This window comes from Sander vitreus, chromosome 16 (assembly GCF_031162955.1).
Source record: "Sander vitreus isolate 19-12246 chromosome 16, sanVit1, whole genome shotgun sequence".
NCBI lineage: Eukaryota > Metazoa > Chordata > Actinopteri > Perciformes > Percidae > Sander > Sander vitreus.
Window position 1 is genome coordinate 2,981,188 of NC_135870.1, and position 12,448 is coordinate 2,993,635.

General features: G+C 42.5%; 1 protein-coding gene across 1 annotated transcript in view; it reads left to right on the forward strand.

The window, feature by feature from the left end:
* The first annotated feature begins 1,060 nt into the window (after positions 1 to 1,060).
* grk3 (G protein-coupled receptor kinase 3) overlaps positions 1,061 to 12,448 on the forward strand; it is an 89,672-nt gene continuing 78,284 nt past the window's right edge. Inside the window, exon 1 of the mRNA XM_078270863.1 lies at positions 1,061 to 3,213. Coding sequence (XP_078126989.1) covers positions 3,101 to 3,213 — 113 coding nt within the window. The 5' untranslated portion in view covers positions 1,061 to 3,100. The remainder of the gene's footprint in view (positions 3,214 to 12,448) is intronic.

Below are 12,448 nucleotides of genomic sequence, written 5' to 3' on the forward strand. Positions count from 1 at the left end.
CTATCTATCTGTCTATCTATCTATCTATCTGTCTATCTATCTGTCTATCTATCTATCCATCTATCTATCTATCTATCTATCTATCTATCTATCTATCTATCTATCTATCTATCTATCTATCTATCTATCTATCTATCTATCTATCTATCTATCTATCTATCTATCTATCTATCTACCTATCTATCTATCTATCTATCTACCTATCTATCTATCTATCTATCTATCTATCTATCTACCTACCTATCTATCTACCTATCTATCTATCTATCTATCTATCTATCTATCTATCTATCTATCTATCTATCTCTCTCTCTCTCTCTCTCTCTACCTATCTACCTCTCTCTCTTTATCTATCTATCTACCCACCTACCTCTCTCTATCTATCTATCTATCTATCTATCTATCTATCTATCATGTATTTACTGCACGGTCAGTGTATAAAACATCCCTATTTTTGATATATCATTTTTTATATAGTTATATAGTTTTTTCTCAGGCCTGGTGCAGTGTATCAGGAGCATTACCAGTGCTGGCCAGGAAACGGCACTATGTTTCCACCAAAACACAACCCATCCAGCTCCCTGGGGCACCCTTTACAAAATCATTCACTGAGCTGTAATATTAATTATCAGAGGCTTCGTGAACATTCAGATTCAATGTGAAAAACAACGTATTTAACAGAGGAATGATGTGCTGCAGTGAAACTGTTTCACTTACGCAATTCAAATAAATGCGTTTCTTTTTCAGAGTACTAGGATATTTCCTGGATACAGACTGGTCGGCGCTATTCCAAGTAAAGGTCGTCAATTACCACTGACAAAAATGTCTCAACATGTGTTTAAAAAAAAGGGGGGAAATCCACTACTGTGATACTGTGGTAATAAGTAGCTACACATGTATGCTTTCATTTCTGATTGAAAAAAATACAATGATGTTTTTGTAACATGTATAAAAATAGAAATAAAAGCCCTATCCATTCTGTCAACACATTGTGGTCCGGCTCCAGTTAACAATGATCCGATCCGGGTTTTACGAGCCTCTCCCCGCCGCAGTGGGAGGAAGTTGAACCACAAAGCAAGCAGTGCTGCCACTGTGCTAGCAAAAAAAATACAGAAAATACACCGAGGAAGAAGAGGGACTTCAACTGAAAACATGTGCCATATTGGAGCTGGGAAACGAACAGCATAACCGAAAAAGGAGCGGACAGTATCGACTGGCGAAACGCTCCGAGGAGGCAGCGGACGCAGCTACGTTACGTAGCCGGACTTTGTGCTCTCCAGCCCGGGTAACCTGGCAGACAGGAGTCGCTCGGAGCTTGCTGCTCGGTTCCCCTCGTTTTTAATTCGAGATATCGACCTGCGTGTGGTCGATATACGAGAAATACCCACCAGCACATTGTCGTGTTATGTGCGTAACGCAACAAATGGTGGTTAAATGTGTTGTCGTAACATTTAATAACAGTTTACGCCGAAGAGGAAAAAGTTTAACAAGCTAAAGAAGTAAACCGACGGAGCCGATTTCCATCTCCCGGCGCTCCCTCCCCCCTCCTCCCCGATCAGCGTCACCATCAGCCCACAGTCAGTCGCTCTGTGCTGGGTCTCCAGGCAAGGAGGTCCCCCCCCCATACTCGGGGTAACTCAACAACAAACTATGGATTATCGTGTGCGATTTCATCTTGGTTTTTAAAGCTGTTGGACTCTCTTTTTATGTCGTTTTTTTTGGTGTCGGAAACGCTGCAAGACTTCCCTAAATACGAGTTGACTCGCCGCCGTTAGCTTATTAACTAAGTCTGAAACCGAGCCAGTGTTGCAGTTAAGTCCGCCAAGCTAGTGAGTCTGTTAGCTGCTGGCAACGAGGGTATTTGTATGCATCTGCTGAAGTGAATTAATCTAAACTAGATGCATAGATTGATTGACTCGTATTCGGTAGTTAGCCTACTGGCTAGCAGGTTTCGTATCGCTAGCTAGCGCGGCGGCTAACTAGCAGACTGAACCCAAAATATCGATATTCCCAGCAGGCTAGAACTAGTTAGCTTCGTGGATTTGGCTTGTGATTAGTGAATGACAGCCATTAGTTTATGCTCAACCTCTTAAGGTGTTTAAATGACATATTTTTGGGCGACATTTTTTTGTGTGTGAGTGATTTGAGGAACGTTAGACAGGAAGCGAGGCAGCAACATAAACAACAGCGGTGTGAAATATTTTTATGGAGCCCTGCAGCTCCTCTTTAACCTGTGCTCGTGTTGGGTGTATTTGTGCCAAAACGCGTATTTACAGATGTGCATTTTGTCGGTGTATCAGTTGAGACTTTCAAGGAGGACGAAGAAGCATCTTGATGATACACATTTCAACCTGTCGCCTCGCTCCTTTATGCCCCTTCTTTCGATGGACGTTTGAGACGAAGAGAACTACACGTGTCCCCGCTGCTTTATCGCTGGATTTCTAACACGCAGAAGGAGACAAGTCACATTGTCACTCTGCAGCCACTCCACTTAAATCATAACGTATTTTTTCATGACAGCACAGTGTTTACATTTTAACGGGGGGGGGAAGCCCCTAAAACACATGCCAACCACTGGAGACAAACCAGTCGTGTGGACACTTTCAATCAATAGGGACCAAAGAACAGTCCCCCTGTAGGATTTGACAGCTGCTGTCTTCCAGCTTCAGCATCTGGTGCGTTATACCCAATCTCTGTGAGACATATCACATTGCATTTTCCCGTTTTTTTTTCTTCTAAATGGGATTACAAGGACGGTGATTTAGCGGCCCTGCTGCTGACTATATTTCTCGAGCAACCTGTCACCCAATGTCTCGCCTTCTGAATTTCCCCTTTTCTGTCCCAGTGATGGTAGTTTAGAGGGCGAAGTGTGCGGACTACAGCCCGGAGACAGCGACACGATACCAGTCGATGGTCAGCGCGCCCCCCCCCACCCCTCCCCCCCACCCCCTGCTGTCACACACCTTTGGCGCTTGATGTTGGTCATATCTGGCGGAGGAACATTGCTTTTTTTTAATTCCCTAAAATAAAAAAAGCACCCCCCCCCCCCACACATCCAGCCCCGGTTATTTTATTGATTTGGTCCTCCCAGGGTCGAAAGATGGCGGACCTCGAAGCAGTGCTCGCCGATGTCAGTTATTTGATGGCGATGGAGAAGAGCAAATCTACTCCAGCGGCCCGGGCGAGTAAGAAAATCATCCTGCCTGAACCCAGGTAAAAACTACCTTTTTTTTTTTTTTTTTAACAAAGAGCTTACATGTTGCCCTTGCTGCTGTCCCCCCCCGGAGCTTGGGGATTGTTTTCCTGTCTAATGGATGGATATTTTGTGCATTCTGTGCAGCCATATAGGGAGATGGAGGCGTGCTTCCTCTCAAACCTGTGACTTACTGTATGCTAAATATGACTGTGTGTTTTTGTGTGTGTGTCAGTTTCTGCTACTCCTGTAACTTACCAAGAAGTTAACGCTATACGTGCAGTTAAGTGTCCCAAATTATTTTCCAAAAACGTGAGTGTCCCAAATGCTGAGGGTCTTATTTGAGACAGGTTGCCCCTAACCCTAACCATAACCCAAACACCTGTTAAACAGGTGGTTTAGCAGGTTCATAATTAAGGACATTGTTTGGGGAATTTGGGACACCAAACTGCACATATACCAAATGTGAGCCACTAGCCTCTCACAACCGAGGAGGCCACAATAGCAGATTATGATGCAGGATATGTGTCACATTTTGTTCAAACAATGCCAAGCCTTAATGGTGTCCTGTTCTTGCTATTGGTGCCAACGTCTGTCAAACAGACGTGCAATCTGGTCATTAGGGTTGCCCTGTTTCATCGTCGGTTTAATCTGTAGATTATTTCCCCAATTAATCGATTGGTTGTTTGGTCGATAAAATGACTTTAACAATGTGGATCGGTGTTTCCCCAAAAAGCCCAAGACGACGTCCTCAAATGTCTTGTTTTTGTCCACAACTCAAAAATATTCCGTTTGCTGTCACAGAGGAGAGAAGAGACTAGAACATGTTCACGTTTAACAAGCTGACATCCGAGAAGTTTAACTTTGTTCCCCATAAAGAATGACTCAAACTGATGAACCGATTATCCAAATAGTTGGGGATTAATGTGATAGTTGTTCAGAAAAATGACATCACTTTACTGTCATGCAGCCCGTAACACCAGGAAAAGACACCACTTATATATCACGATATCCAAAACCTAAGATATCTAGTCTCACGTCATGATATGGATTTATATTGATATATTGCCCAGCCCCATTTATTTAGAGGCTGCTGCTGAGTCTGGTCTGCGGTGTTGTAGCCCCTCTGGTGCAGGCGTGCAGCTCTTGACTCGAAAACCCCCGCTCATCCGAGCTGTTTGCAAGAAACCCAGCGTGAGTAGGCCATCAGATGAAACTACAGCTACAGTCTGATTTCAATAATGCACCCGCCCCCCTCCCCTCCGACATCTACACATAATTACACATCCCTTTTGTCCCTGCTGCTACGCGGCTTATCGGGGGGCGAACGTCTCTCTTCAGACCCAGTTTTGTAAGGCGCGTGGCTGCGACTTGATCGGAGAGGAAGTGGTTAAGATTTGGTTATGGAGACAGTTGTCTGTCATTTCAACTGAGGCCGCAATGTCTCTCTTCAGACCATGTTTTTATAAGGCATGTAGCCAGTGGTGTAGTCCATGTGATACGCAGGTATACGCAGTATATCCACTACCACTAAGAAAGCGCCAGGATTTCCATATACCCGCTTTAAAAATGCCCAGTGACGCGCAACAACATACTTTCCACTATATTTTTGATATATTCTGAATTGTCATCTGTGTTTTCCGTCTTCACATAGGATAAATAAAGGTATTTCAACCGTGAATTGGTGCAAAAAAAGTGTATCAGAATACAGAAAATGAAGTCGTTGATGCTCAACTTCCCTGGGGGAGGACACCCCCCCCAAAAAAAAAGCAGATTCTGGCCAATATACAGTACACCCACTACTATACATTAGACTACAACTCTGCATGTATCTGCGACTTGAGGAAGTGGTTAAGATTTGGTTATTGAGAGAGTTGCTTTTGCTACGGCGTCTGTCATTTCGACTGAGGTATTTGTGTTTAGTCAAATGCTTGCCGTTGTGTAAACGGTCGCCCTGTGCCGAACAGATCTCAACCGGCAGTTGGCACGGCCGCCAGATGTAATTTGTGTTTTTCGTCGTGTTTACATTCATCAACCTTGTACTTCACATTCATTAATCACCGACTGGGAACTATTATTGACACACCCACTCATGTGTAAACTGTGCGTTTGGCTCTGCATTTCAAAGTGTTGATGTGGGTTAAACAACCAAAATGTATTTAAAACCAAGAGTGCTTCTTTTCTTTGGAGGAAGAAGGTCAGCTGTCCAGTTATTGACTGACTTGTCTTGGCAGATCAGCAGAAAGCAGTGATCCAGACAGTGTGTTAACGCACGGTCATGAATATGATAGTTGTTTCAACTGAAATGATTTTATTGAAGGATTTTCTGTGATGGCTAATTAAATGTGCTAACCTAGATCAATCGCCATTCATATGTTCGAGTTTAAGAGTGATATGAAATCATTCCGTGTCTCGTTTATCCATTCATCGATCATGAAAAGCAGACGGGCCCTGCGCTCTTCACAGGGTTAAGAGAACGGTTTCACCTCCAGCGCATGAGCAACAAAGGCTGTCAGGCTTTCGGGAAACGCCGATCGACATTTTCCCCCAATTTTCTGACATTTTATAGACCAAACAACTCATCGGATATCCGAGAGAAGAATCAACAGATTAGTCGACAATGAAAATACTAGTTAGGTTGCAGCCCTTGTGTTTTTCCACACACTATAATGTGATCATTTTGTAACCGATAACAAGTCCAACATGTATCAATCACAGTTTATTTCCTCAGTGTTGCCTTCACCTTTTTAGATCATGTATTAACCACACCAGCAGTTTTGCATATTTAAGCCCATTTGCTTCTAATGACATTAGCTCTACAGTACTGCGAACCATTGGTGACATTTCTTTTAAAAGAGAGTTGACAAACGTAGGTTTCCTGCCTTCAGGCAGTTACTGGTTTCACTTTGTGTCAGTATGGTTTTAAAAGGAACTTGCAGAAACGTGAAGCTCGCTTTGTGGCGGGCAATCTATTACAGTGTACATTTTAGTCACATTTAATTACTGTCAAGTCAAAAACTACATGGCATCACGTGTCTTTACGTTCCCGAGGCCACTGCTCTGCCATCAGTATGGAAAACTAGCATCGCCACTGTTGTGCCCTTTTAGATTCTTTAGGAATACTAAAACCATTTGCAGGCCTCAACGTTTGCTCTAAAAAGCTTGCATTGGCTGCAGGTGACAGATACAGATGAAGAGCTAACCATGCTAACGTCAAACAGAAGCTGTATAGTATTTAGTCGTTTCTTTTCGTGGGGTTTGTAAAAGTTCCTATGGACATCTGAAGACGTATTTAATGCCGTGAAAATGGGTTGGTGTTCATTTGTACTGCCGTGAATACAAGCTGACTACAGCTGCATTTATCTGCACGAGGCAAACTGAACTTTTCAGGGACATTTTTCAAGCTTGCCTGCCATCAATAGTCGAGTTTAAATATGGAGCCAGAATACACTCGTAACAGTACATCTGACTTTGTTAATTCATCGCTTGGTGGACTTATTTCTTTTTTTACAGTGTGATGGGTAAACTGTTGACTCGCACGACAAATCAAAAATGATGTTAAAAAACTGAATTAGTACGTTGGATCTAAGAAGTCTGGAGAATCCTTTGGATATTTCCAGCGGACACACAGGGGTAATGGGTTTTAATACTTGCTTTTGTAGACCTTGATCGTACTTTTGTTGAATCGGTTGATGGCTAATGTTCCTTTTCTTGGTGGACTTCCAACGCTTTGCGATTGTTTTTGTCTCAAAACTCCGTCTAAAAAACGAAAACGTAGCAGTGTAGATGTAGCCGTAGTTCAGGAGCCTCGAATGAAAGCTTTAGGCACTCGACACAAACTGTTTTCAAGGCATTTGGTATTTTTAATTATACATTGAATACGTTATTTGAATCATTAATAACTGAAAATGCAGTCAGGCCACTCTGTATGAATGTCAACAGCCTTGTACCCAAACACTGAGCTCCAAGTGCCAAACAAATCAAAGACTCGCACTCGATTGGATTACAAGTAACCACCAACTGAGCTACTTTTATTAAATCTATAAATCTGTTCTATATTCTGTCTTAATTAGCTTTGTAGCAACTCATTTGTAATATCGAAAGGTTACGCACTGAAGCTTTAAGGATCGAATCGATCCAGATCGATGTATCTTTACAACCCTCGCTGGGTCCAAAATAAGCACCATCCACCAGCCAAATGCCGGTAAAATATGAACGCGGCTGGTAGATTGAAGCCAATGAAACAAAGGTTATTTACTGAGTGGCTGGTCAGATTTGAACATTTACTAGCAGGGGTGTAAGAAAAAATCAATACACTTGAGTATCGCGATATTTTATTTTGCAATACTGTGTCGATTTTTCAAAAACGCAATATTTCTTTCTTTTTTTTTTATCGTGTTTTTGCAACACAAAACGTGTTGTGTTGGATGGACCCTGTGCAGGAATAGTGCAAGCATTTAGACAGATGTCTTTTCTTTTTTCAGATTGCACATAATGCGTTATGTATTGTGACAGAGGCTATGTATTTTCTTTTATTATGGCCTACTTGAGCATATAGAAACATTAGCCCACTAAGAACCTGTGAACCACAATACTATTAAAAAAAAAAAATCCCAATATATCGCCTTGCGCACAGTATCGCAATATATTGAATCGTGACCCAGGTATCGTGATACGCATCGTATCGCCAGATTCTTGCCAACACACAGCCCTGTTTGCTAGCCATTAGGCTGTTAGACAGAACAGTTAACTTCGAACCCTGACCCCTAGTATTGAGCAGTTCTATGTTGGCGTCTCCGTCACGTACGGTGTTTAGTTGTTAAGTACTCAGTTCAGGCGGTGCGTCGTCATCGTCGCATTTGACCGTGACAAAGTACTAATTGAGTTTGCTGCTCCTCATTCAAGTTAGGAATCCAGGTTGGGGAAACATTGACACGGGAAGTTAATCCACGGATTGGGAACCGCGAGCCTCTGAGGTGTTTACGAAACCAAAGACAACAGCTGGCCTTTTGACAGATTAGCACATTATCAACCGGAGCACAGATTAGCTGAAACTGATACCTGCACACACAGGTCATGTAGTTCTTTTTAACTGCATCCTGCAGAGGCATTTCTGTTGGAACAAACCAGAACAAGCTGCTCTTGTGTTAGTGATGTTTATGTTAGATATGAGCTTTTGTTATTTATTGCCCATTATTACACAGGAGATGCAGAGATAAAAGCCTAAGCTAATGGACTTATAAAAGCATTTTCACACAGAGTAAATCAGTCTGCAAAGCAAGACTCGCATAATATGAAAATTGACTTAAAACATCACAATGATGTCTCCAATCCAACTGGATGAAATGGTTGCATTGTGGTTTTTTATTTTCTGTTTTTTTTTTTCCCCCACCTGTGCAGCCTTATCAAACATAGCATTATCACGCGTAAGTGCTTTAGATGGTTGCAGAGGAATTGCTTTAATTTGGATTGCAAAAGATGTGAGAATAATGTGCTGAACACGAGAGAGAAGTGAGCAGGACGTTTGGGAGAGTATGGCTGGTATCTGTGGAGTTTAATGGCAGAATTTGATACAAGATCGTAGAGATGGTGTGCAAAGTTGCACACTTTAGTTCAGTTCACGTGTGAAGCTTTCAGCCGCATGCTTGTTGGGGAGGGCCGTTTAATGTGGCCGTTGGAGATAACGTGGTGCTGCCACATTCTCGGCGGGCCAAGGTTAAGTCCTCTGGCAGAGAGGTGAGATTCTGACAGCAACACTGGAGGCATGAGAGATGCCGAGAGGCGTTGGGGAGGGCGATCGGACGGCCTGCTGGTATCGAGAAACCCATATAAGATACGAGACATGACGTTATCCAGGAGGTGGAGATACGACAGGGTTTGAGTAGTCGCAGTGTTTCCTCTGTGTTGATTTTGTAGTGGTCGTAGTTAGGTTGAAAGAGAACCCAAATTTCTCATATAGAAAAATGGGTCATATTTGACCCGAGGACAACGGACGGTTTAGTAAGTCCACTGGGGACAAACTACAATCATTAGATCTGAGAAAAGTCATTTAATGCTCACATTTCGCATTCATTCGGCTTAGGTGGTGCCCCTAAACCTTTATAATAGTAGGGGAAAACCCTGCATGCTTGGTCTGGTTTTCTACTTTACTCCCAAGTAAAAAATACCAAATAACATTTGTCAGTTGAGCTCTTGTAAAAATAACTGTTCAATCACCCCGTTTTTCATCCGTATGATTCATGGTTGTAATTTCGTCGCTGTATTTGAGTGTAATATTGATTCTCGTAACGTTTTAATATCGTTCAGTGGTTCTCCCGGGGCGAGCAGTTTGCTCAGGATTGTTAATGTCCTTCTCGGATGATGCGATGACTCATCTGAAAAAGCACCAATGGGCCCATTTGGCTCCTCCAGGACGACCATTCTGCCTCTTAACGCTTAAAGCAGAGGAAGTCCTACTCGTAACGGACACAGGTTTCCAAAGAGCATGCCGTTGTCACACTTGAGTTTTCACAGTTGTGTGTAACCTCCCGTAGGACGCCTGTCGTCTTCTGTTTCAGCTGATTTTTTTTTCGGTATTTCAGTCACTTGTTTCTGTTCTGTTGCAGAACTTGCAGCCAGGGCTGCACGATATGAGGAAAATATGTAATTGCGATTATTTTTGACTGATATTGCGATTAGGCCTGTCACGATAACACATTTTGCTGGACGATAAATTGTCCCAGAAATTATTGCTATAAACGTTCTGAGACCATTTTCATCTAATATAATGATAATGGCATAATGATAATGCAGGTACACCTTTTCAAAGATCAATACACTTTTAGTTCTAAAGAATATTTAACACTGGAACTGGAAGACATTTTAAATATACACAATAAATGAACAAAACAACCAAAAACAATAAATGAAATTGGAAATGTTCCGGCCGCGATCGAGCTCATTTTTTTTATTTATTCTGCGATTCATTGATTTATTGCATATTGCGACAGGCTGAATTGCGATATGATGCACGATATTGAAGGGAATGATCATGTTTGTATCATTATTCTCATTTTCATTGACTAATATTAAATCTTTCTAAATGAAAAATGATTATAGTGTGATTTTTGCGAGGATCTGTACCAAACTAAGGTTTTCTGTAGTCTGTAGGTTAGGATCTGTAGGCCGGGACGTCTCTCGGCATCACAACACTTCATTTTAGAGCTGCAAAGATTAATCGATGAGTTGTCAACTATTAAATTAACCGCCATCTGTTTTGATAATTGCTTAATCAGGTTGGGTCATTTTTTTTTTTTTTTTATGAAAGAAAGTGAAACCTCTCTGATTCCAGCTTGTTAAATGTCTTCTAGTCTCTTCTCTCCTCTGGGACAGTAAACTGAAGATCTTTTGAGTTGTGGACAAAACAAGACATTTGAAGACGTCATCTTGGGGCTTTGGGAAACACTGATCCACATTTTTCACCATTTTCTGACATTTTAGAGACCAGAAAACTGATCTAGTCACCCAGAAAACATATTTTTTTCCACAAAGAATCAGGCAAAAGCACCTTTAAATCTTGTCTTCACCAGAGATGTGCTCCTAAGTTTCGTTGTCAACATTGTAGAGGTGTGAATCTTCACTGATCGATTTCGATTATCATGTCTTTGATTCGATATCCCGATGCGTCAAATACGTTTTTGGCTCGGCTCCGTGCTCCGCCGTCCTTCAATACCCACCAGGTCCGGATCACGAAGTCACGAAGTCACGAGGACCCACGAGATCTGGCGTATGATCGCGCTGTATAACAGGATGTAGTTTCTATAAACGGAACCACAAAACCAACAACAGTTTGTTTCAGGCCTGTCTCCGCCCACTATGACGTTTTCAAGGTGTAGTGCAGGGAAATACACGTACACACAAATACACACATTGACTTTAATGGAAACCTATTGACTCCGCCGCTGTTCTGGAGCGGATCCGCAGCCGTTCCGCAGTGTGTGGAACGCCAGCCCTGCAATTCTCTTAAAGAGATCGACGCACACACCAGCGCGCAAGTATAAACTTCAGGCCTCTTACGGTAGGCTACGGCGAAAGCTCTGCGTGGAGCCTCCTCGCAACCATAAATCACGCGTGAGAGTTGGCAGCCCCAGAGTTTGTCTCGTCCTGTGTCAGCCACACATGCTCAGTTGGGAATGGGACGCCAGGTGAGCGTGGTGGTGGCGGCAGCAGCAGCTTTAATTATATTTGCCTCTTCACCTTAAGAGCAAAACTGTAATTGCACAAAGGGTACCTGTCTAGAGCAGACTCCCGGGCAAGTGTTTTACAGAAGAGCATTTCATTTTGAAGTGTCTGTTAAGGCGGTGAATCAGAACGGCCAGTAAATATCTTTTGTAATTGCATAATCTGGCAGTTCATCTGGAGAATCAACGTGGACGGTGCCGTCGTGTTATAATCCCAAGAGGGGCTATATCCCGAAAGTAACCATTGTTACTGCGACTGCTGTTTTCCTGCAGACACTGAGAAGGCATTGTTTTTTTTTCTTTTGTTTTAGGCTTCACACAGGGGTAGGCGAGGTTTCAGGGTTATCCCTGCCTTTTATAAGTCTTAAGGTGCAGCACCCGAGCCGTTTCTGGCAGCACCTAAAGCTGAATAAACGTGAAGTGCGGCAAAAAAAAGTGCCAGAAAAGGTGCCAAAAAAAAAAAAAAGCCAAAACAACGGGGAAAAAAGAAACTAACTAAAAGACTTTTCTCAGATCTAATGATTGTAGTTGAACTTCTTTACCATGTTTTGTCCTATTATTATATGCTCTACTTTTCGTTTTAGTCGTTTTAGACACAGATACGGTGATTAGTGACGGTCCAGAATGATGTCAAATTGCATATTTCTTTCACTGAAGCACATCACATTTTTGTGAGCAAAGTCCCCTAAACCCCTCCGCCAAATATGCGCACCGAAGTGGTCCACAAACCCAGGGGAAAAGAACACCGATAAAGGTATCTGAACTGAAACTAATCCAAAGTCTTTTCACTCCCTCAATACCGGAGTTAAAAGGAAATGATGGCTTGTCTGAAAATTGCCCAATTTGTTTTACGCAGCTCCATTCACACCCTAACCCCTATACTTACCGACCATACTAGCTACAGTCAGGTGCCAAGCAGTAGCCAGAAAAACAGGTTTTTAAAGCTAACTAGTCTTTCAGGTAAAGGCTGCGGCTTAAATAAGCTTACAGAAGGTTTTGGGTCACGTTGTTTGGACGTGTTGATCCAAACGGTTTC